Source organism: Muscardinus avellanarius (assembly GCF_963383645.1).
Source record: "Muscardinus avellanarius genome assembly, chromosome: 11".
Taxonomy (NCBI): Eukaryota; Metazoa; Chordata; class Mammalia; order Rodentia; family Gliridae; genus Muscardinus; species Muscardinus avellanarius.
This window is the reverse complement of record NC_137797.1, coordinates 11,647,385-11,671,162: the sequence shown is the minus strand read 5'-3', so window position 1 is coordinate 11,671,162 and position 23,778 is coordinate 11,647,385. Positions and strand designations below refer to the sequence as shown.

Sequence of the window (23,778 nt, the reverse complement as noted above, 5' to 3'; positions counted from 1 at the left end):
GTGAGAATGTGTTTCAAAATAAAAATAATTTAAAAGGCTGGGGGTGTAACTCAGAGGTAGAATGCCCCTGGGTTCAATTCCCAGAATAGAAGGAGGGAAGGAAGGAAGAAAGAAAGGAAGGAAGGAAAAAGGAAGGAAGGAAGGCAGGCAGGCGCTGGCTGGTGGAACAGGCATGGTGCTCGGCCCTGTTAGCTGGTCCCACCTCTCCCCAGGTGGGCTGCTGCGAGGAGCTTGGGCCGGCCTGGCCACCTGGGGGTCAGAGGTTCTGGTTCCTGCTCAGAGGCTTCTGGGGGAGAATGTGGGCTCTGACTCTCCCACCTCTCTGCCCCTGAGCCTTCTCCCAGAGCACCAGCAGCCGGAGGTGTGCTGAGCCCTGAGCAAAGGCAGTCACCCCGTGGCTTGCATGCTCTCCCGCCCTCTGGGCGTGGGGAACTTTGTCCTGCGGGGCCTCGTCTAGATGGTAAGCGAGGCCCTGTCCACATGGCTGCCAGCGACTTCACACAGAGCAATTTGGGGGACTGGTTGGAAGGCTGGGAAGAAAAGAGGAAAGGAGGCAGGAAGGGACGGAGGGAGGAGAGGGGAGGGGAGGGGCAGGCTGTGCTTTCCTAAGGACAGGTCACAGGAGGGCCAGGGAAGCCGGGCACTAAGGAAGGGGCAGCGGCATCCCACCTGCGGCCAGAGCTGGCCCTGAGGATGCAGGTGAGTCCGAGGCCCCGCTTCCCCTCTGACAAGCCGTGACCTTGGGCCTGACTCCTGCCACTGAAGCAGAGGGATGAATGCCATTCCCTGGGGGAGGGGGGGGGCGCTGGCTAGTCAGGCTGAGCTCCCAGGGCACAGCAGGGCCCGGCACCCAGAACCAGGTGGCCGCAAGGGGGCGCTGGCTGCCCAGCGCCTCAGGGGAGCAGAAGGGCCCCCAAGAGCCAGGCAGGACCCCAGGGCCCAGGGTCCACAGAGGGAGCCGCGCTCAGCCTCCCCTGAGGGCTGGGCGCGAGTAGAGGTGGCTGGGCCGTCACAGGAGAAGTGACGTCACAGGAGAGGAAGCTGGTGAGGCCGGGTTCCCAGAAAGGGGGAAGCCTGGGCCGCTGAGCCGCCCACAAGAGTGGGTTCTGCTCATCAGAGCTGCGGGAGGCAGGATCTCACTAGGACAAGTCCTTCCACTAAAGGGCAGGGGGCTCAGAGGAGTCAGGGCAGCAGGACAGACCTGGGGGGAAAGGCTCAGAAGAGTGGAGCCAGGTGCCTGGGGGCCCAGACAACCATTCCCTGTCCCCATGCTGGTGTGAGGGGCGAAGCCCCCTCTCCCCCAACACACCCTCTGCGCCTCCCCACTCACGGCCATTCTAGTCTCCTCAGCCCTGCAAACCCTAACCCTACAAACTCTGCGTCCCAAAAGCCACCCGTTGAGGGACCCGTCACGCCTCTGACGCCCACACAACAGATTTCCCAACAAACACTCATTCAGAGAAGTTTCCAGCACTAACAGAAGTGATCATTATCAAAGCTGATAACAGGGCTGGGGGTGTGGCCCTGGGTTCCATCCTCAGCACTGAAAAGTAAAACAAAAACCTCTAGTGCCTGGAGAGGGACCACAGGGTTGGTGGCTCGCAGGGGCCCCCTCCACCTGCCCGTCCAAGCCTGGGCAGCGGGAATCCGATCCTCCACTTGGGACCCTGGACATTTAGTGGGGGTCTGAGAAGATGGGCTGGACGGTTTGGGCCGGGCGTGGTGGTACACCCCTGTCATCCCAGTACTTTGGAGGCTGAGGCAGGAGGACGTCAAGTTGAAGCTAGCACATCATAATTTAGCAAGACTGTTTCAAAGTGAAAAATAAAATTGGGTCGGGGTTTAGCTCAGAGGTAGACACAAACACCCCTGAGCTCAACCCCTGGTAACACAAAAGCAAAAACAAAAAGGAAACAATCAAACAAACACAAAATTGGCTCATCTCACAGTGTGACACCTCTACCGTGTTCTGCTGCGGCAAGAGGCCCTCACCAGATGCTGGCGCCACACTCTGAGATTCCCCGGCCTCTACAACCACGAGCTAAACAAACCTTTATAAACCACTCAGCCTCGGGGAGTTTGTTATAGTCACTGGACGCAGGCGAGGTCACTGAGATGGCACCTGCTTCCCAGGTTGCTGAGACTGAAGGAAACAGTCCCCTGACCCTTGGCTCAGTGCTTGTGTGGAACAGAGAGCACCATTATCAACCCATGGTTGGTACACGAAGATTCGCCTCATCCAGGCCTGCACGTGCCAAAGTCCCACCCATTATCTCACTTAGTCTTCAGGGAGAAGGGAGTTTGTTTCATGCCTTTTATTGGAGGGAGGTACTGGGGATCGAACCCAGGGACATTCTACCTCTGAGCTACAGCCTTTATTCTTTATTTTGAAACAGAGTCTTACTACGTTGCCGAGGGCCTCCCTAAGTTGCTGAGGCTGGCCTAGAACTCGCAATCCTCCTGTCTCAGCCTCCCAAGTTGAGGTTACAGACACGCCCTACCACGCCCAGCTCTGTGCCTGTGTGTGTGAGATGCCGGGGTGAACCCGGGGGCTTCGAGGTGAGCGCTGTGTCACTGAGCTGCGCCCAGTCTCCTCTCCGTGCCGCTGGCTGTTGGGACCAGCTCCCCCGAGGCAGTGGGCGGGGGAGTCCTGGCACACACAGCAGGAGGCAGAGCCAGGTGTGGAGCCCGCTCCATGGGCTTCTACAGTAGCTCCCCTCGGCCTCTGCTGCCTGATTTAGGATAACATCCTACTAGGAAATAATAAACGCTCCTTGTTCGCCTGACATCTTTTTGCTGGTAAATAATACAGGCTAGGGCCCCCGGGCCAGCCTGACCCCCTTGCTTCCCACAATTCCAGGGAGAAACCTGGTGCGCATGAGGCCAGGTAGCTGGGCAGAGGGAGGGAAGGGCCAGCATGCTGGGTCCTGCCAAGCCTCACCCGCCCCACATCCACTCGGCCAGGGCACCCCCGAGTCCCTCCCCAGCAGCAAGAGTGAGGAGGGCGAGAGGCCACGTCCTCAGGCCTCAGTTTCTCCACCTGTACAATGGGTGGTGGGGTTGGGTGCAAGGGGCAGGGGGGAGGCTCCCTCCAATCCCACGGGCACCTGTCATGGTTCTGCATTTCAAACACCCCATCATTACTATGGGGCACTCAAAAGTCCCGAGCACCCAGTATCCAGACCCTCACCCAGCTCCTCCCGGCTACATGCAGAGCTACGGTGGGCTCTGCACCGGGCATCCCAACACCGGTGGCTGGTGACAGATGAGAGGAGGCCTGACTGTGGGTGCACACATCCGCCAAGCCTCCCTCTGAGAGGCGCCATGGATCCCATCATCATGCCGCTGAACACCTGTGCTGGGCCAGCAAGAGGGCGTCACCCCAAGATGGGTCTCCCCCTCCTTGAGATACCAGATTAGGTGCAGGGACAGGATGGTGGCAGGAAAACATGTCATCTTCATTCACAGAACTGTGACTCATGGGCCAATCTCGGGGTCACTCTGGGGTCCTGTGGTGACTTCCCTCATCTCAGCCTGGATGGGGGTGGCTAGGGGACCACAAAGGAGCTCCATGAAGGAGCCGGTAGCCATACCTAGAAATGTCCCCTCATGAGCCCTGTGCTCCAACAGTGCAGGCCTAAGTCACACCTACAGCCAGTCACCCACCCCAACCCCACAGGCCCAAGTCACACCTACAGCCAGTCACCCACCCCAACCCCACAGGCCCAAGTCACACCTACAGCCAGTCACCCACCCCAACCCCACAGGCCCAAGTCATACCTACAGCCTGTCACACACCCCAACAACACAGGCCCAAGTCACACCTACAGCCTGTCACACACCCCAACCCCACAGGCCCAAGTCACACCTACAGCCAGTCACCCACCCCAACCCCACAGGCCCAAGTCACACCTACAGCCAGTCACCCACCCCAACCCCACAGGCCCAAGTCATACCTACAGCCTGTCACACACCCCAACAACACAGGCCCAAGTCACACCTACAGCCTGTCACACACCCCAACAACACAGGCCCAAGTCACAGCTACAGCCTGTCACCCATGCCAACCCCACAGGCCCAAGTCACACCTACAGCCTGTCACCCACCCCCAAAACACAGGCCCAAGTCACACCTACAGCCTGTCACCTCAACACCACAGGCCCAAGTCACACCTACAGCCTGTCACCTCAACACCACAGGCCCAAGTCACACCTACAGCCTGTCACACACCCCAACAACACAGTCCAAGTTACACCTACAGCCTGTCATCCACCCCAACAACATAGGCCCAAGTCACACCTACAGTCTATCACCCACTCCAAGCCGACAGGCCCAAGTTACATCAACAGCCTGTCACCCCAATACCACAGGCCCAAGTCACACCTACAGCCTGTTACCCCAATACCACAGGCCCAAGTCACACCAACAGCCTGTCACCACAACACCACAGGCCCAAGTCACACCTACAGCCAGTCACCCCAACACCACAGGCCCAAGTCATACCAAGAGCCAGTCACCCCAACACCACAGGCCCAAGTCATGGCTACAGCCTGTCACCCCACCCCAACACCACAGGCCCAAGTCACACCTATAGCCTGTCACACACCCCAACCCCACAGGCCCAAGTCACACCTACAGCCTGTCACACACCCCAACACCACAGGCCCAAGTCACACCTACAGCCTGTCACCCCAACACCACAGGCCCAAGTCACACCTACAGCCTGTCACACACCCCAACAACACAGGCCCAAGTCATACCTAAAGCCTGTCACATACCCCAAAACCACAGGCCCAAGTCACACCTACAGCCTGTCACACACCCAACACCATAGGCCCAAGTCATACCTACAGCCTGTCACCCCAACACCACAGGACCAAGTCACACCTACAGCCTGTCACCCCAACACCAAAGGCCCAAGTCATACCCCATCCTGTCACCTCAACACCACAGGCCCAAGTCGCAACTACAGCCTGTCACCCCAACACTACAGGCCCAAGACACACCTACAGCCTGTCACCCCAACACCACAGGCCCAAGTCACAACTACAGCCTGTCACCCCAACACCACAGGCCCAAGACTCACCTACAGCCTGTCACCCCAACACCACAGGCCCAAGTCACACCTAACACCACACACCCCAGCTTGTCACCTAATCACCACAGGCCCAAGTCACACCCCAGCTTGTCACCCCAACACTACAGACCCAAGTCACACCTACAGCCTGTCACCCCAACACCACAGGCCCAAGTCACACCTACAGCCTGTCACCCCAACACCACAGGCCCAAGTCACACCTACAGCCTGTCACCCCAACACCACAGGCACAAGTCACAGCCCAGCCTGTCACCCCAACACCACAGGCACAAGTCACAGCCCAGCCTGTCACCCCAATACCACAGGCACAAGTCACAGCTCAGCCTGTCACCCTAACACCACAGGCCCAAGTCACACCTACAGCCTGTCACCCCAACACCACAGGCACAAGTCACAGCCCAGCCTGTCACCCCAACACCACTGACTCAAGTCATATCTAAAGTTTGTCACCCAACATCATAGTCCCAAGTCACACTACCAATACAACACCCCAACGTTACAGCCTGAGTCACAGCACAGGCCTTTCTTCCTGGGCCACGCAATGAGCTAGGGTGGGGGGATGAAGAAGGGCCCTGTCAGGACAGGCTCTGCAGGTGGGCGCAGGAACTGCAGACCCAGCGCCCTAGAGTCCCAGGACCTTCCGCGTGTGCCCCACCGGAATATTAGATGCTCCAAATCCATGAAGCCAAGAAGTCAGGGGCTCTAGAATTGCAGGTTCTAACCCCAGCCGGTTAGACCCCAGAGGCCCGCCTGCTTTCCTCATCTCTCCTTGGCTGTCACTGGCAAGATGACCCTTGTCACCCTGGACCCCAGGTGGGGAAGGGCCTCCTGTCTCTGTAGTGGCTGCTTCGGGATCCCTGCTTTCTCCCTGAACCTCCGCCCTCATCAGCGATGGCACCCGGGGAGGCCCCTCTACCCCCACCCCGTGCCTCCCACTGCCGCCTCGGCCTCCTGGCCACCATGTGTCCCTCCACAGGGGACTGTCTCCCATCTCAAACAGCCCCTTAATCCCTAGTTCCTGCCTCTCCCCAAAGGCAGACATGTGTGCTCCCTGCCCCCACCCCGGGCTGCTACTCCAGGGAATATGGAGCCGTCCTCATCCTCCTGGAGGGACCCCAGGCAGGCGCGCTGGACCTGTGCTGGTGGCTCACTCAGCTCGTCCCCTCAGGCCAGAGGCCTGAGGCAGGGAACAGGCAGGTGTCCTGGGGAGGATGCGGGGTACCTGGGTACCACCACTCACTGAGGGGTCCCCAAAGATGGTGTCTGTCTCTGGACATGCAGGGGAGTGGGGACAGGGGAAGGGGTTTCTCCACCAGCACTTCGATGGGTCCGGGGAGGCCAGGAGCACCCGTGTGTCCTCATCTACAGCATGCCTCCGTGATAACTCGGGTGTCTGACACGGGTTGCAGTATTCCAGGAAATGAAGCCTTTCACCCTACCTAGGACTGATTTCCAGGCCACTGATGACTAGTGGCTTGGGGGCAGCAGAAGAGGTGGGGCTTAGCTGGGGCGGGGCCTGTGGGGCGGGATCCAGCCTGGGCGTGGCGGGACCCTGTGGGGCGGGGCCTAGCATGAGGGGGGTGCAGTGCGGGTGGGGCCCAGTCGGGGAGAGTGGAGTCGGCGTGGGCGTGGCCTCGCCAGGGGTCAGGGCCAGTCTGGGCCGGGCCGGGCTAGGGCCAAGAGTGACCCTCTGGACACCAGCCCTGGCCTGCTTTGCCGCTCTGAGGCCGGGACCTGGACTACCCGGCCAGCTCTGTAGGGGGAAGGGGTTGCGAGGGGTCCTGGGAGGCGGTACCTCCGGTTCTGGATGGTCCACTGGCCTTGCGTGCACGGCAAGTCAAACTTCTGCCTCCTCAGCGCGTAGGCGTCGAACCACAGGGCCAAGCCGTAGTCCAGAGAGGGCACCTGGTTGGACGGGCGGGTCATCACTTGGCCCAGGGGGAGGAGCAGGCTGACAACACCCAGAGAAGGCGGCCCACCGACACCTAGCTGCAGCTGAAGTCTGATAGTCATTCAACAAACACGCGTCCCCTGGGACCCACAGAGGGAGGCCTGGCCACAGGCGCATCCCTCCTCTCCCCCGGCTTGTACCCGGGGCTCCCCTGTGGGCTCCTCAGTAGGACAGGACGGCGCCCCTCCCATTCTGGGTCCCGGAAGCCTGGAGAGCTCTGGGCAGAACGGGCACGGGGTGGGACTCACCGTGAGGTGCCAGGAGCAGTGGGTGCTGGGAGAGTAGTAGCTGGGGAAGTAAGGCGTGCTCAGGACGCCCTGCGGGTCCAGCCGGCCCTCCAGCGTCAGGTTCACCTGGCAGGCTGGCGGGACAACAGTACTTACCGGGGTTCCCGTCCCCCATCGCACCCTCATCAGGTAGAGGCAGCCGGCAGCCCCCACCTCTCAGCACAGTCTCGGGGGTGTGAGCATGTGGCCGGGAGCCTCAGTGTCCTCAGCAAACGGGGACAATCATAGTACATGCCTCACGGGGCAGCAGAGCAGCTTAAAGAGAGTGCCTGAGCCCCAGGCATGTCATATGGGCCCAGAAATGTCTGCTACTGCCCTGGGGCTGCAGCATGACTCAGAATTGTCTACACCCGGGCCAGCCTCCCAGTCACAAGGCGGGGAAGGAAGTTGTTCCTCAGTTCAAGGATGAGGTTCCAAGCGGCTGGGGCTATAGCTCAGTGGTAGGGTGCGTACACAGCATGCAGGAGGCCCTGGGTCCAACCCCAGCACTGCAGACATAAGAATACACCACTCGAGGGGCCCAGGGGTCCAGCAGAGGCCGAGGGCCCTCGGGAAGAGGCTGAGGGCTGGGCAGGGGTCAGGAGGAAGAGCCAGGAGCAGCACGAGGGTCCCGGGGTAATGTCAGGGGCGCTGCCCATCACACCCTGCTAGGCAGGGAGGGTGGGGGGGGGGAGGCTGGAGAGCAGAGGAACTTCCAGAACCTTCCATCTCCCCCATGCCGTCCCCAGAGGACCCCTGACCTCTCACCCTGGAAGGCTACCGTCTGCACGGAGAGCACGAAGGGGTCGTAGTAGCTATGGAGGCCCTTCTTCCAGACCACCGCCATGACAGCCCCCGAGGCCAGGACCTCCAGCACGGGCTCCTGGCGGCTGCAGCCGTAGACCCTGGGAAAGAGAAGGAAGGATGGCCGGGCAGGGCGGAGGCGACCTGGAGTGCAGCGATGCTGGGCGCAGGAGGGACAGAGAAGGGTGCCTGGGACCCAGGCCCAGGTCGGTGACCTGTTGCTGTGAGTCCGTGGGCAGGTGTCTGTCCTTCTCTGAGCTCAGGGGACTAACCAGAGGCCATCTATGGGTCGGGCTGCCTCCCCACTCACCCAGACTTGGAGCTTACAACAACCATGGCAGGGGTCCAGTCCTGCAACGGCCCCTTCGACACCCCCCAAAACCATGCCAACAGGGACCAGCCCCTGTGGCTGCCGGAGTCCCTGCTAATCCCATAGGCCAAGTCACCTAGACTGGACCACCGGGGTGCTCGGGGACTTGCTGTGCACCTCCCATGTGGCCACAGGGCCTTGGCCGGAGAGAGGGAGCATCACGGGCACGCAGGCAGCTGAGGACCAGATCTACCAGACGTAGACTTAACTCTGCCAGGCACCCCTGAGCCTGCAGCTGGCAGAGCGAAGTGAAGGACCCCGGGGTCTCCCAGGCAGAGAGTCCTGGTGCCCGGGGTCCGGGGACGGGGAGCAGTACTTCCCCCGGCTCAGTTATCACAGGGGAGGGAGGTGGCCCCGGCCCCAGGCACCCTCCTGTCTGCCTTGCTTCCTGCATCTCTAACTCAGCAGGCTCACCTCCCTGGGTTGTGGGGACAAGATAGAAGGACACAGAGGGACTGGGGGCATCCATTTTTATTGTCGAGGGGCTTATTTTATTGCCTTTCAGCCGTGCCCTTATAAATACAATCCGAAAGTACAGAGACGAACTGTGCAGTTGGGGCTGTTCTCTGTCACCTCCAGAGTCCCCCCCCACCCCGCTCCCAACACAGCTCGTGGGTGTGAAGATGAGGACCCGTCCTTCCAGGCCTGCTCCAAGGGCCGCTGCAGGGATGAGCCCTGGTGCCCGGTGAGTAGGGAGGGCCAGGCTGGCAAGGGGAGGAGCCCCGGGGAAGCCCACCCAGCCTCTGATCCTCTGCACCTCCCAGAGTTAGCCAGGAACCAGCCACAGACACCCCAGATTGAGGTCAGGGCCGCAGGTGCAGGCGGGGGTACAGCCTCAGGGCTGGAGGCTCAGAGAGACCCTGGGAGGGATGGCGTCCGGCCCTCCTCAAGCACTGCCCTTGATCTGAACACACACACCCCCACCTGGAAGCTGAGCCCTGCCAAGGGACAAAAGTGGCACCATCCTGGTGCCTGGCACAACATAAGTGCTCATTGAACAGCTGCCTGGCCAGTGTCCCCACTTCCTGCAGAGCCTCCTAGACCCGGCTCCCCTCTGCCCACACTGGGAGGAAGTGACCGGGCCCCTGAGGCCAAGGCTGTTTCCAGTGTCCCCCCTTCACCCACTGATGGTGGTCACTTCTGTAATCCACACCCTCTCCTAGGTCCTGAGCCCTATACCTCGGCTCCAGAGCTTTCAGTAGCTCCCACTTACCAAACACTGAAGTCTGAGCTGCTCCTGGCACTCAGCGCCCTTCATGTCTGGACCCCAACTAAACTATAGGGGATGTAGCCTCGAATCGCGTGATACCTGTGCTGGCGCAGGCCACGCAATCGTAACGGGCTCACGTTTCCTGGGCACCCGCCGTGTGTGTGGATCCTGGCACAGAGGGTCTCATTTAAATTCCCATCATAACCCTGAAGGATGAGCATGCTTGTGCACTCATCTACAGAGAAGGCTGAGGCTCAGAGAGGCAGAGCGGCTCCCCTGGGGTCACACAGCGGGGAGCAGCAGACGGGGGCTGGGAGGTGCAGGCTGCAGCCGGACTGACAGTCCAAATCTTCCAAATACCCCAGGTGGCCTCCCAGAGCCCACCTTAGAGGTCACCAGAAGAACTGCTTCACTACCCATGGGGAAACTGAGGCTTGGGGCAGGCCGCTCACAGTACACCGCCACTGCCAGCCTCTCCTCCCCTTCAGCGAGCCTCGGGCCTCCCAGATCCCCATCCCGGGACTCACGAGGTGAGCAGCCTCGTCTCCAGGGGCCCCGCCGCGTCGTACATGGCCAGCCGGTCGCGGCACTCGGGCAGGGTCCACTCCAGCCGGAGTTTGAGCATGAGGTCGTCGGGGCCCTGCAGGTGCCACAGGCAGCTGGAGGCCAGGTGGTCGGGGCCCTTCAGCCGCAGGGCCTGGCCCTGGCCCACGTAACTGTAGCGGTAACAGCCTGGAGAGAAGAGGTGGACCCGGGGGCGTCAGAGAGGCGCCTCCCCGGCTCCCCTCCCCGGCCTCCCGGGCAGCGCCTCCCTGCAGCTTCCTTTCCAGGCCATGATCATACATACCATGCATTCACTCACTCACTCATTCACTCACTCACTCATTCATTTACTCATTCACTCATTCACTTGCTCATTCAATCACTGACTCACTCATTCACTTACTCATTCATTCACTCATTCATTTACTCATTCACTCATTCATTCACTCATTCATTCACTCATTCATTCACTCACTCACTCACTGACTCACTCATTCACTCATTCATTCATTCACTCACTCACTGGCTGGGCAGCCAGGTGAGCATCCAGACGTTTATTTTGGTATTCAGGACTAAACGCAGAGGCATTCTACATCGGGGTCATAACCCCAGCCCTTTTTATTTTTAATTCTGAGACAGGGTCTTGCAAAGTCACTGAGGCTGGCCTCAAACCTATGATCCTCCTGTTTCAGTCTCCCAAGTACTAGAATTACAGGCCTGTGTCACCATGCCTGGCAGAAAATGCTTATTTCTTGTAAAATATTCTGTTAATATTAATGGCTTGTTGTTTTAAACATAGGTTAAAATGGGATAATAAGTTATTTTTAAGTACCGGCTCTATGTTAGTGATCTATCTTGATGCCTACAACCTATGTAAACAAAAACTCTTTGGAGTCCTCAATAATTTTTAAAAGCATCGAAAGAGTCCTGAGTGCAACGTTGAGGGGTGCAGCCCTAGCTGGGGATTTTGGGGAATGGGGAGGGGCAGCGAACTTTTTCTATGAAGGGTCAGACAGTAACTATTTTAGGCTTCCTGAGCTGAGGCAGGAAGTACCTATAACATAAGTACTTTGAGAACAAGAGGGAACAGAGTTTTGCATAAGCGTTTCCCCATTATTTAACAATGCTAAAAGCATTGTTGGCTCATGGGCCATGCAAAGCCCATCAGTAGTGGGCCCTGCTTGGCATGGGCCCCGTCCCAAGCAGTACACACTGAGTCCCCCAAGACTGTAGGGGTCACTAGAGCTGACTGCAGGAGGACCAGGCCTCCAGGCCCAGCCTCTGTGGGTTTAAGTGTCGATCTTCAGAAGACCAAACACAATCAACCCAAGTATAGAGTTTTATTGTCTAGTAGGACATTAACTCATTTTATATCCCACTTGGCAATCTCATTCCAACATTCATTTTTCTCCACTGATGATGGATGGGTGGGTGATAGGTAGGTAGGTAAGTAGATGATATATAATAGATTAGATAGATAGATAGATAGATAGATGGATAGATAGATAGATGATTAGATAGATGGATAGATGGATGACCTACAGAACTCCTCATTAATAAGTCAGATATATCTCACATGCTCACTTTATCTTTCCACTGGAATCAGGATTTAAACTTTTGGAAAACTGTGCTTCGATCCTAGCACCTCCACCCACTTTAAGCCTCTGACCCCCAGCATAGGAGGAAGGAAAGGTCAGAAAGGATGTAACTAGGACTAAACTCTGCTTCCCTCTCAGAGAAGGGACTGAGGTGCTCACCTCTGACTCTGCTCTGGGTGGAAACTCTAGGCAGTGAAGGAGGAATTTGACAATTCAGGAGCTGGCGCTCCAGGCCACGGGGTACAGCAGCCCAGGTGGCGCACTGCACAACTTGAAGAGCAGCCAGTCCATAGACTACAACGCGGACAGCACCACAGGTTGGCCCAGCTGGTGCTTTGCTCCCCAGGACTCAGCAGGGAGATAATAACCCTTGTGGCACTGAGCAGGAGAGGAGGGCCGATTGGCCTGGCCGAGCAGAAGAAAGAAGACTGGAAGGTGTACCTCTGAATGCTACAGAGCGGTTGTCCCCTTAAGACCAGGCTTTATACCCAAAGTGACTGGCGCACCCTGCATTAGCAAGATTGTTTCCTACCAACCACCAGGAAACAGTGGCTCCCGGGCAGGTGGGAATCCATGATCAAAAAGCAGAGCCACAATTATGGAGAACTCAACCTGGGCTCGCCCTCACAAGCAGCAGACATACACGCACACTCACAGATGCACGCGTGCACACACACATACACGCGCACATGCACACACCTCCTTCCTCCCCCACAGGCCCAAGCCCCGCTCAGAACCCTCCCGGTCCCCAGGCCAGGGTTTCCAGCACCCGCAGCAGAAGCCAGGCAGCCCCCAGACACTGGACTAAGCCAAGAAAACTCCAACTCAAAAGGAAAGGGGAAACCAAGTAGCGTACCCAGGGTGGCATTCAGTGCGACTATGTCTTTCATGCTGGCCTCTGTTAAAAGGAAACGAAGAAACAAGGACAAGAAAGTAAATAAAGCAAAACACCGTGGAAATAAATACAGAAGACTAGTAGAGCCGGCCTTGTCTGAGACTACCCCACAGCGTCCCCACCCGTCCTGCCGTGCGTGCGGGTCACCCAGGGGCCCGCCCAGCCCCAGCGGGCAGCTTCTCCCGCCTCTTGGATCGGAATCCACAGCCCCTCCCTCAGTACTGACCCAGGATCTCAAGGCTGTTGGGGTCCACCTCGTACTCGGCCCCGTAGAGCAGAGGGGCTGAGAGGCCAGAGCTGTTGGCCGCAGACAGCAGCTCCTCCGCCAGCAGATCCCGCACCACCTCGGGGCTCAGCATCGGCCAGCGGCGCTCAGGGATTTGAAGGATGAACCAGAAGAAGCAGATGAGGGATCCCTCCCTAAGGCAGACAGAAGTGAGAAGCATCCCCTAACCCAACTCCCTGGGGAGGGAGCGACTGTGCCTGGGCACCTGGAGCGCTCACTAGGTGCTAGGCATTGCACCCTGATCTCAGCGGGGAGCCGCCTAACAACCTCTGCAGGAGATGCTCTCCCCGGCCCCATTTGCAACGGAGGAAACTGAAGCAGGGGGAGGGATGAGTTCCATGACATAGACCGTGGGGAGCGGCAGAACCAGATGTGGACAGGAGGACCGGCCTGGTCCCTGCTCTCGACCCTCCTCCATCCCCAGCCAGGCTCCGAGGGCAGCTCCCAGCCACTGGGCAGTGTGCGGGCTGTGAGCACCATTATGCCATCCACGGGTGCAGAGAGCAAGCCAGATGGAGGGGAGTCACACGTGGCTCCCGGCCACTCTGTGACTCAGTTTGCCCATTTTATTTTTATGATTTGTTTATTTTTTTTTCCTGTGGTAATGAGGGTTGAACCCAGGGTTATTCTACTTCCAAGTCATATCCCCAGCCCTTTAAAAAAAAATTTTTTTTGAAGCAGATCTTACAGAGATTGCTGGGCATCTCAGTAAGTTGCTGAGGCTGTCCTTGAACCTGCAATCCTCCCGAACTTCCCATCTCAGCTTCCCAAGTTCTGGGAATACAGGCATGTGCCACTGTAATTTCCCCCATTAAAAAAAAAAAAAAAAGAGTGCATTGTGTCCAAAGTCTACAGGACTCCTCCCCTCCTCCAGGTCTGCGGCTCTAGCAGGGGCCAGCTGGGGCCAGGGGAGGCTCACCCAAAGGAGTAGACGGAGCTGGAGTTGTAGTGAGCCCCCAGGCGGCTGCTGGCAATGAGGTCCTTGAGCTGCGAGGAGGGAGACGGCAGCCTGGAGACGTTCCACGGGGCAGATGACATGGGTTTCCCAGCCCCGCCTCCTCCTCCGCGGCCCTGGTTCTGCTGGCCCCGGCTTGAGGAAGCCTCTGGGCGCAGGGACCCCACACCTGTCCCATGCCTTCCTCCCACCCTCTGGCTCTGCCCCTTTCAGATGTCACTCCCTCCAGGGATGGACGTGGCCAGTCTGCTGACTCGGGGATCAGTTGGGCCTGTACTGGAGCGCAGAGTGATGGCAGGCGGTGGGGTGGAACATCCCAGGGCCCTTTGGTCTGCATGGAAGTCGGGTCCCACTGTGTCACTCCAACCTGCCTCAGCCATCCAGCCAGACCTTCTGTCATCAGCCCCGCTTCACAGGGAGGAAGCGAAGCTCTCAGGTCGGGAGGTCGTGACACAGGTGAAGACTCTGAGACAGCGGCCAGAGTCTCAGAGAAACAGGAAGGGTGAGCGGAGAGACCACGTCTCCATCCACCGGGCACCCTTGGGACATGGGGGACGTCCTGGGAACTGTCCCCCCCAAGCCATTCTACAGATGGGAACTCATTCTCGGCATGTCCAGCCTGCCCTGCCGGCAGTGGCCTGTCCCCAGGGCAGTGGCCGTGTGCTGACAGTGTCCATGGCACTGAGCCACCTTCCCTGGGGTCACAGGCCATGGCTGGTGACAAGCATGACCAGGACCTATTCCTAGTCCATCGACTCCAGAGTCTGCACACTTTCCCACTCCCGACAGGCGGCCCACTGGCTGACACCAGTCCCTGCGCTCACTTCCTGCCCCCACATCCACGCCCACAGTGCTGCCCTACCATCCTCTGGGCTTTGGCGGTTTCGCTGCGGAAGGCACTGGACTCTCGACGGGCGAGGTCCGGGGAGAAGTGGCGGTTGAGCACTCGGAGGCGGCCTGAGTACACGTGGCTCACGGTGGCCTCTGCCTTATACCCTGCATAGGAGGACCAGCAGCATTACCAGGAGACAGATGGGATGCGAGGCCCACCAACTCCTCTCGCCATATGAGCCCGGCCACCCCAAGGTCGTGGCCCCACCCCATCATCAGCACCACCGTCATCTCATCACAGGCATCCAGAGTTGTCTGATAAAAAACTGCCTCCAAGATGCCAGGGAGGAGGGAGGCCCACAGATGGATGGTGCCCTAAAGTCTCCCAATGAGAGGCTGGCACAGCAACCAATCTAGGACACTGGTGATATGAAGGCCAGCAGACCTGTGTGGCTCCATAGCTAAAGGTTATGGTAAGCACCTCTTGTATCCATCCATGCAGCTTGTTCAGGGATTCCACACCCTACCATGTGGGGTGCACTAGTGAACGCAGACACTCATAGCTCCCCGTGGCTAACAGTGGCAGGTAAGACAGGTGTTAAGTTCAGTAACCCCGCAGCATGCAGGAGCCATCTGTGAGAAGTGCCAAAAGGCCCAGGTGCTACTAAGGTGATTTGACACAGGAAGTAGGCCTGGGCCACAAAGACCTTTCCACTGAGATATGAGGACTGGGAAGAAGAGAAGGGTTGGGGGAGCATGTGCAAAGGTCCAGGGTCTGAGGGATTTTTTAAGGATCTGGTAAGGTTCTAACAGCCTGGCTGGCTGGAACAATGAAGGGGGAGGGGTGAGAAGAGGCTGAGCCAGCAGCAGGGCAGGCTGGAGCCTCATCCTGTGAATAAGGGAAACCAGGAAAGGTTTAAATCAGGGATGATTTGGCTAATGTAGAAAGAATGGGCTGGGCGTGGAGGCTCACGCTTGGAATCCCAGCATTCATTCGGGAGGCTTAGACAGGAGGATTGTGGTTTGCTGCCAGCCTCAGCTACTTAGTGAGGCTCTTTGCAACTCATTGAGACCCTGTTTAAAAATAAAGAATAAAAAAAATAGGGTTGGGAGTATATCTCAGAGGTAGAATGTTCCATCCCTAGTACTGAAAGAAAGAAAGAAAGAAAGAAAGAAAGAAAGAAAGAAAGGAAGGAGTGGAAGTCTGGTGTGGTGGCACACACTTGTAATCAAACCAGGATTTGGGAGGCTGAGACAGGAGGATTGCAGGTTCATGGCCAGCCTCAGCTACTTAGGGAGGCCCTTTGCAACTTAGTGAGAACCTGTTGCAAAATGAAGGAATCAAAAATAGGGCTGGGTAGGTAGAATGCCCCTGGGTTCAGTCCCCAGTACCACACACACAAAGAGTGGATTTGTACCCTTATTTTATACCTCTATTCATTGGCTGAAGAAATATTTTTCAAGAACCTACTGTGTGTAGAAACTAGTCTGAAGCACTTGGGAATACATCACACGACAATTAACAAACCAGTAAAGGGAAAGGCCGCAGGGCACCCAAGATCTGCTCTTCCCTGGCGGCTGAACCTGCTCAGGTATCCTCGGCCAGCACCCATCCTTCCTTCGAGGTGGGCAGGGAGCGTTTCCCAGCCCATCTCCCTGCCCACTGTCCAGTCCATGCCATGAGCTGCCCGGGCAGGAGCGTTCTACACCTGCTCACTGCCACCCGCCCCCTCGGTCCCCAGGGGGCAGCTCTCCCCATCTGGCACTGGGCGCTCTCACCCCTGGGTCCTCAGCCCCTTGGAGCACCGTGGGGGCAGGAATTGGCTCCTCTGCAGAGGAAGACAATTGGCAGGTGAGTTCCTGGCCCCACAGCCCAGCGCTCTGTGGTTTACCCTGAAGACTAATTACCCCCCCCACACCTAAGAGGCCTCCACAGCCCTGTGCTAATTGGGGCGCTGGCTTCCTGCCGGTGGCAAAGTGCACACAGCGGCTGCTCCACTCTGAGTAGAATCTGTGAGTCATCGCGGACCTGGGGATCCTGACTCTGTCACCCCCAGGGGCTGACACGCCACTCCCACCCTGACCCCTCTGAGCCAGGCCGAGGCAGATCTGTCTCCCCATGACTGCTCTGCAGTGGGTCCCCCAGTTCTTTTCAATGGGCCTGAAATTCCATGGGACCCTTGAGTGGGGAATCTCTAATCACATAGGCAAGCCTGGTGGATTCTTCTAGAGCTCCTAGACCCTCAGGTCCTGGTTATATTTTAATTGTGTGTGATTCTACAGCTGAATCACTGGACACTAGGGCTGTCTCTAGAACCTGGCACCAAGCCCTGCACACAGGAGGTGCTTGGCACTGAGTGAGTGAATGAATGAATGAATTTTCTGGGAGGTACAGGGAGCATCTTCACAGGCACATTGGGTTAATGCATTTCTTCCTGTCTCTAAGGGCTGAAGGTGTGAGACCCAGTCCCCATCTGTTTTATTTTTTTTATTTATTTTTTATTTTTGGTGGTACTGAGGGTGGAACTCAGAGGCTTTCTACCTCTGGGCTATACTCCCAGACCTATTTTTTTCTATTTTATTTGGAAACAGGGTCTCACTAAGTTGCTGAGAGCCTCACTCAGTAGCTGAGGCTGGCTTCGAACCTGCGCAATCCTCCTGTCTCAGTCTCCCATGCGCGGGGATTAACTGCGTGTGCCACCACGCCCGGCTGTCCCCATCAGTTTTGGAGAGAGCCGTAGCAGATGTATAAGTTGCACCCCGCAGGAGCAGGTGGCAGGGTGCAGACTCAGCCACAGCACTGGTGCGGGCCCTGACACCAGGCAGGGTGGGCCAGAGCTAGAGATAAAGGAAGTCCTCAAGCTTGGCTGCTCTGTAGCAGCTCCGCATGTCCCCTTCATGCTGGCCCTGGAGACCCGGAGGTCACAGAAACGCGGTCCCCTCCCTAGGAGCAGCCAGACTGGGCTCAAGTGAGCAGAGGCACATGGGAGCACCAGGCACCGCCTGCCGCTCAGGGCATCCTGTGACAGAGCCAGGCTGGGCAGCGGGCCCAGGAAGGTGATGTCTGCAGGCTTGCTGGTTCCTAAGAGCAGGGAGTCAGGAGGGCCTTTCTTCCCCAGCTGGCCGGGTGAAACTGCACACTGGAATCTGAGCACCCAGCATGGAGGTCCAGCAGCAGGCCCACCCTGAAGGACACAGGTACACAGAGGTCACACCTCGGCCCAAGACTAAACGGGAGTTTAGTGCTGAGGGCCATCGTGACTTGCCCAATGGTGCTCCCACAGCACCCCCAGTGCTCCCCAGGTGCCTCTCCCAGGTGGCCCGTGCAGTTACCTAGGAAATACCAGAGCATCACCCCCACCGAAGCCAGCAGGACCAGGGTCAGCCACAGGGGCGCCAGGCGGAGGTAGTCCCGGGCTTTCCTCTTGGAGTCCTCTGAAGCCTTGAATATCCCCTCCGGCTCGGCTTCCTCCCCGTCGCCGCCATCGCCCTGCCCAGCAGCCGCCTGACAGGCCTCGGCCCTGGGCATCCTGGAGGGAAATGGCAGAGCTGGAGATGGCCTGGCAAAGGCAAGGGAGCTTTGCTGAGCACCAGCGATGCCCAGAAACAAGGCAGTGCCCGGCCTTAGGGGACAGATGGAAGTTTCGGGGGCCTGAACTCTGCCCCCAGAATTGGTACCCAGACAACCAGAGGGCAGGGTGCAGACTCAGGAAAGCCTGGCTACAACTTCGCTCCTCCAGCACCCTGGGCCAGCACGGCGCTGGACAGGGACCTGCCTCCTTCAAGGGGGACCATCCCTCTATCGCCAACTCCTTGAGTCTCTGGGGCCGAGGAAGGGAAGAAACGCTAATATTCATGGTGTGCCCCGCAGAGGATTTTACTTATCATCTCATTTAGTCCTCGGTCCCTCAGCGGTATGAGATCACTGTCTCCGTGTGTCGTCCTTCCTCAGGCCCCCCGTGTGGTGCCTCACTCAAACCTCCAGACGCCTCTCAGCCTTCTGCACGCAGGGCGCAGACGAGGACGCTGACACCTGAGCGTTCCACAAACTACTGAGCCCTGGGTTATTCCAGCCTCGTTTTCCCAATCTGACATGAACATCTGGCATTTTACAGATGAAAATCCTGAAGCCCAAAGGGGCTAAGCCTCATGCCCAAGGTCACCCCGCAGGCTAAATAGGTGTTGAACCCAGGTGTCAGTCTCTCTGCTCTCTCCCCCTACTCTGGAATGCCTGCTATAGGTGAGCTTTTAATGAACAAACCGTGACTGGATGATAGTTGCCATCATCCCTCCCTGTTCCCCAGTCCACACCTGCCTTCAGATGCTCCCCGAAAACTGCAGACTAGTTGGCTTCTCAAGCAGGTTTTGCACAGGACAGAGAAGACCCTCCCTTTCCATCTGCGGAGCAAGGATCCCAGAGCACTGGGACTTTCATCTCCACTCACAGCACCCATAAATGTCTCTGTGGCTTAATGGATCCTCAGAATAAGTATTGAAGAGATGAGGGTGGCTCACCTGGGCTCTCCATCGCTTCCCACCTGGTCCCCTGAGGCGGCCTCCCAGCCAGGTAACAATAGGGAGATCACTGGAGAGATCGCCCTGCCCAGCCCCTGTGGCTTGCCTGCTCAGATCCTTCCCCAGCGCCTGGCCACCCGCCATCCCTGGCCCCTTGCTGGGGTGTCCAGGGCCCGCTGTGGCCAGGCTCATCATGGCCATCGCCTCGGGTCCAGGGGAGCCTATCTCAGTGTAGCTGCGCCCTGGGCCTGAAGGATTGAGGGAACTTCCCAGGTCATCTGCTGGCCACGGATTCTGGGGCTCCAGGGCCCTGCCTGCTGAGCCCCCTTCCCTGGGCAGCCCTTGGTCACATCAACAATGTCCCCCTGAAGAAAAGGCAGAACCTGGGTGGGGTGTGGCTCATGGTTAGCACCTGCCTAGCACGTGTGAGGCCTGGGCTCTGTCCTCAGCGGGCCTGCCATGCTCATCCCTGGGGTTCCCCTGGGCACCCAGGAGGGGACCAGCTGCAAGAATGAAAGATGGATGAAAGAAGGAATGGATGGTGCAGCTGCGTCTCCACACCCCTGCACCTCGCTGCCTCCACGGGGCAGGGCTGGGGGCTAGAGTCTGGGCAGGTGCCAAGTTGGCCTACAGAGCTCCAGGTTCAGTTTCTGGGCTGCCTCGGGTGTATTGAACACCAGGTTGAAGCCAGGCTCCATGCTGGGACCGGGGGCTCGTGGTAACCAGAGAGGGCCCAGCCCAGGTATCTCAACCAGCATGAGGGAAGGGCCTTCTCACAAGATGGCTCCTCTGCTGTTCCGAGGGTCCAGCCCACCAGAAAAGCTCAGGATCCTACCTTCCAAATGCTCCCAGACCCACACTCTACTTGACACCTCTGTGGCTGGTCCGAGCCACTGCACTCCATCCACCCTCATTCTTCACGTGTCCCTCTGAGTCCTGCAACAGCCGGTGACAGACCACCCTGTCCACACCAGCCACTCACAACCACCAGGGGTGACATCACCACGAGCCGGTTCGCCAGCCTCCCGGACCTCCCACCACCTGAGCAAGCCCCAGAGGGAGCCGCGCCCAGCTCCTGCTGGACCCAGGGCCTCAGCACCTGCCACTCCCCTGCCTGGAGCGCGTTTTCCTCAGTTTGCCTGGACTGTGCCTTGACTTCCTTCAAGTCTTTGCTCAAAGGTCTCCTCTGCAGAGCTGGCTTGCCTGACCCCTTTCCTCTCTCTGCAACATGCTTCTTCATACACTTTTAAAATGTGTGCGTGGTCCTGGGGATGGAACCCAGGGGCATTCTACCTCTGAGCTACACCCCCAGCCCTGTTTTTTATTCTTTATTTTGAAACAGGATCTTATTGAGTTGCAAAGGGCCTCACTAAGTAATAGCTGTGCGCAAACTGCGATCCTCCTGTCTCAGCCTCCCGAATGCTGGGATTACAAGCATGCGCCTCCACACCCACTATCCATCCATCTATCATCTATCTATCTGTCTATCATCTTTCTTTCTTTCTTTCTTTCTTTCCTTTCTTTTTTTTTCTTTTTCTGCAGGTTATGGAACCCAGGGTTTTGCACCCAAGTGCTCTACCATTGAGTTATATCCAAGTCCTTTAAAAATAATTTTCTTCTTGGTACTAGGGATTGAACTGAGGGGCATTTAACCTCCAGCTACACTCCCAGACTATTATTTTATTTATTTATTTATGTATTTATTTATTTATTTATGTACTGGAGGTTAAACCCAGGGGCATTCTACCTCCACCATATACCTCCAGCCCTATTTTTATTCATTATTTTGAGACAGTGTCTCACCAAGTTGTGGAGGGCCTCACTAAGTAGCAGAGGTAGCTGTGAACATGCGATCCTCCTGTCTCAGCCTCCCAAGTACTGGAATTATAAGCATGTACCACCACACCTGGGTCATTTTTTATTTATGAAACAGGGTTTCATTAAAATACTAAGATTCTGAGGCTGCCCTCAAACCTACAATCGGTCTCAGCCTCCCAAGTACTAGGATTACAGGTGTGTGCCATCACACCCAACTAAAATATATATATTTAAAAAGGACCTTGCAGGCCGGGCGTGGTGGCGCACGCTTGTAATCCCCACGCTTGGGAGGTGGAGATAGGAGGATTGCAAAGGTTCGAAGCCAGCCTCGCTGGCTTAAGAGACTCTGTTTCCAAATAAAAATATAAAATAGGTCTGGGAGTGTAGCCCAGAGGTAGAAGGGTTTCCAGGAACCCCAGTACCACACACACACACAAAAAAAGGGATCTCACCAAGTTACCCAGGCTGGCCTTGAACCTGTGATCCTCCTGCCTCAGCCTCCAGAGTTGTGAGATTACGGGTGTGCACCACAAGGCCTGGCTTCACTCACTTGTTTTAGAATGAATGAGCAGTAAGCCCCCGGGTCCTTCCCACATAGCGGGAAGGAGATGTGTGCACGTGTGACCCTCCCTCGTCCCTGCCTCCTTTCTCCCCATCACTATCATCCCGGTCCCCATGACCTGGGCCTTCTCTTGGTCATGATCTTAGCAATGACAGGGAAGTACACTGTACCCACCAAGCCCTGGGCAAAGAGCGTGGCCTGGGCCTTGACCGCCATAAGTTCTCGTCCACAGCCACACGTGCCCACACTCCTCTTCCTGCTGGCCGGGCCAGCTCTTGTGTGGCCCCTCCACATCCCGCAGAGACAGCACCTCCTCCTGGGGGCTCTTCCTGAGTGTCGCAGGAGGGCATCCCACCCCACTAATGCACAGTTCATCTTCTCTGTCCCCTGACATTAAGCCTCTGGAATGAAGAACCATGCCCAAATTGCCATGGCAACCGTCTCCTCTGCTGGGAGCACGTGGCCCCCACCCATCACCTCCTCCTCACTCTCCTGCTCTCCATCTGGTCCACCCACTGGAAATGGAGCTCGCTGGGATGAGGCCTATCCTCATCCAGGGCTGGGTACCGACATCTGGATCCAACCACTACCCGTGACTCCTGCCGCGAGCCAGCCTTGGACCCAGGGAGCCGATACCGCGTTCCGTGTCACCTCCAGCAGCCAGGGATGTTTGCTTTGCTGCCCTATTTCATGGTTGGGGAAACTGAGACATGAGGAGATGAAATCGCCAGGCCAGGATGCTGACCCAGCATCTGAGGAGGCCCGTGCTGGCCACCAGCACCAAAAGGACCCGCTGCTAGGAGCTACAGTAGCTGCACTCCTGGGTGTGTGGGGAGTGCTGGAGCCCCTCCACACGCATGAACCCACTCCCGAACTCACACACAGACTCCCGCAGTTTGAGGCAGGCTGAGAGATTGCACACCCGTTCCTGACACATAGACCTATCCATTCACGCTTGCTACACACACACACACACTTGGGCGCACACACAGAAGCTGGTTCTACACCTGTGGGCTGAGGGCCCTGCGCTGAGGCCCACACACGGCTGCAGTGTGGGGCTCTGGGTCCGGCTCACACACTGACCAGCGAGTGTGGCCACTGGCTATGGGGGTGGGGGCGCTGACAGGCGCTCAATACAGTAGGTCAGGCCTTTCCCAGGTCTGCCCACCTGAGACCCGGCCTCTTGGGCCCCAGCACCGCAATCCCTCCACCGAGCACACGCTGGGCTCGCCCCACCCCGTACCTCCCCACCCCAACTCCATGCCCCTTGCCTTCTGCTCACAGGTTCCTCTCTGGCTACAGGGGCCCTGCAGGCCTGCTGTAGAGTGGGGCCAATGGCTCAAGCCAAACCTGGCTCCCAGAGGGAACACTGCCGCCAGGTTGTTTACAGGTCCTGGTCCCCCAGTCCAGACGCCCCTGCTTACCTTCCGGAGGGGCAGGCAGGTGCTGGGCCTGCGTTTCGGCCTGGGAGCTTCTGTTTGTCCAGGCCAAGGTCTCACCACCCCCAGCTGGCCAGCCTGCGCTGGATCAATGGCCCAGAGCCATGGCCCCGGAGTCTGGCCCTTGTCCCCTGTGGCCTGTGGCCCCGGGCTCCATGGGCCTCCTGCCTCAGCTCTGTGGCTGAGCACAGGTAAACAGGCAGGAGGCAGGAGAGCCACAGCGCCCCGCCCCACCCCGCCCCAGGGCACCACGAGCTGAAGCAGGTGCAGGAGATCTGAGCTCTCCCCTGGGGCCCGTTGCCTGGTGACACTCCTGCCTGGCTACGGCCCCTGGTCCCCAGGAGGATGAGTGTGGGAGCAGTGGTTGGAGTGCGTGCGGAGGCCCATGCAGGTGAGGATGGGGGCTTGTGCCCGTTTGCTCACCTGGACAAATGAGACCAGAGGACGCACTGGCGGGAGAGAGAGGAGGAGGCTGGGCCGTGCGCTCAGAACAAGAAAGGAGGAAGTGGAGAGGGGGGCTGATGCTAGCTGGAAATTATTTGAATTGCTACCTTATTTTATAGAGCCCTGCCGTCCATGAAGGCGGCCGCTGGCCACAGTGGCTCTTGAGCACAGGGTCAGTCTGAACGGAGACCGG

General features: G+C 57.9%; 1 protein-coding gene across 1 annotated transcript in view; it reads right to left on the bottom strand.

Annotated features, from left to right (window-relative positions):
* The window catches only part of TMPRSS6 (transmembrane serine protease 6), a gene marked incomplete at both ends in the record, with an annotated part of 30,356 nt that extends 12,020 nt beyond the window's left edge, over positions 1-18,336 (bottom strand). Inside the window, 9 exons of the mRNA XM_080704791.1 lie at positions 6,894-7,003; positions 7,298-7,410; positions 8,084-8,220; positions 10,227-10,431; positions 12,697-12,738; positions 12,962-13,155; positions 13,941-14,008; positions 14,839-14,972; positions 18,141-18,336. Coding sequence (XP_080560917.1) covers positions 6,894-7,003; positions 7,298-7,410; positions 8,084-8,220; positions 10,227-10,431; positions 12,697-12,738; positions 12,962-13,155; positions 13,941-14,008; positions 14,839-14,972; positions 18,141-18,336 — 1,199 coding nt within the window. The remainder of the gene's footprint in view (positions 1-6,893; positions 7,004-7,297; positions 7,411-8,083; positions 8,221-10,226; positions 10,432-12,696; positions 12,739-12,961; positions 13,156-13,940; positions 14,009-14,838; positions 14,973-18,140) is intronic.
* Positions 18,337-23,778: the final 5,442 nt, after the last annotated feature.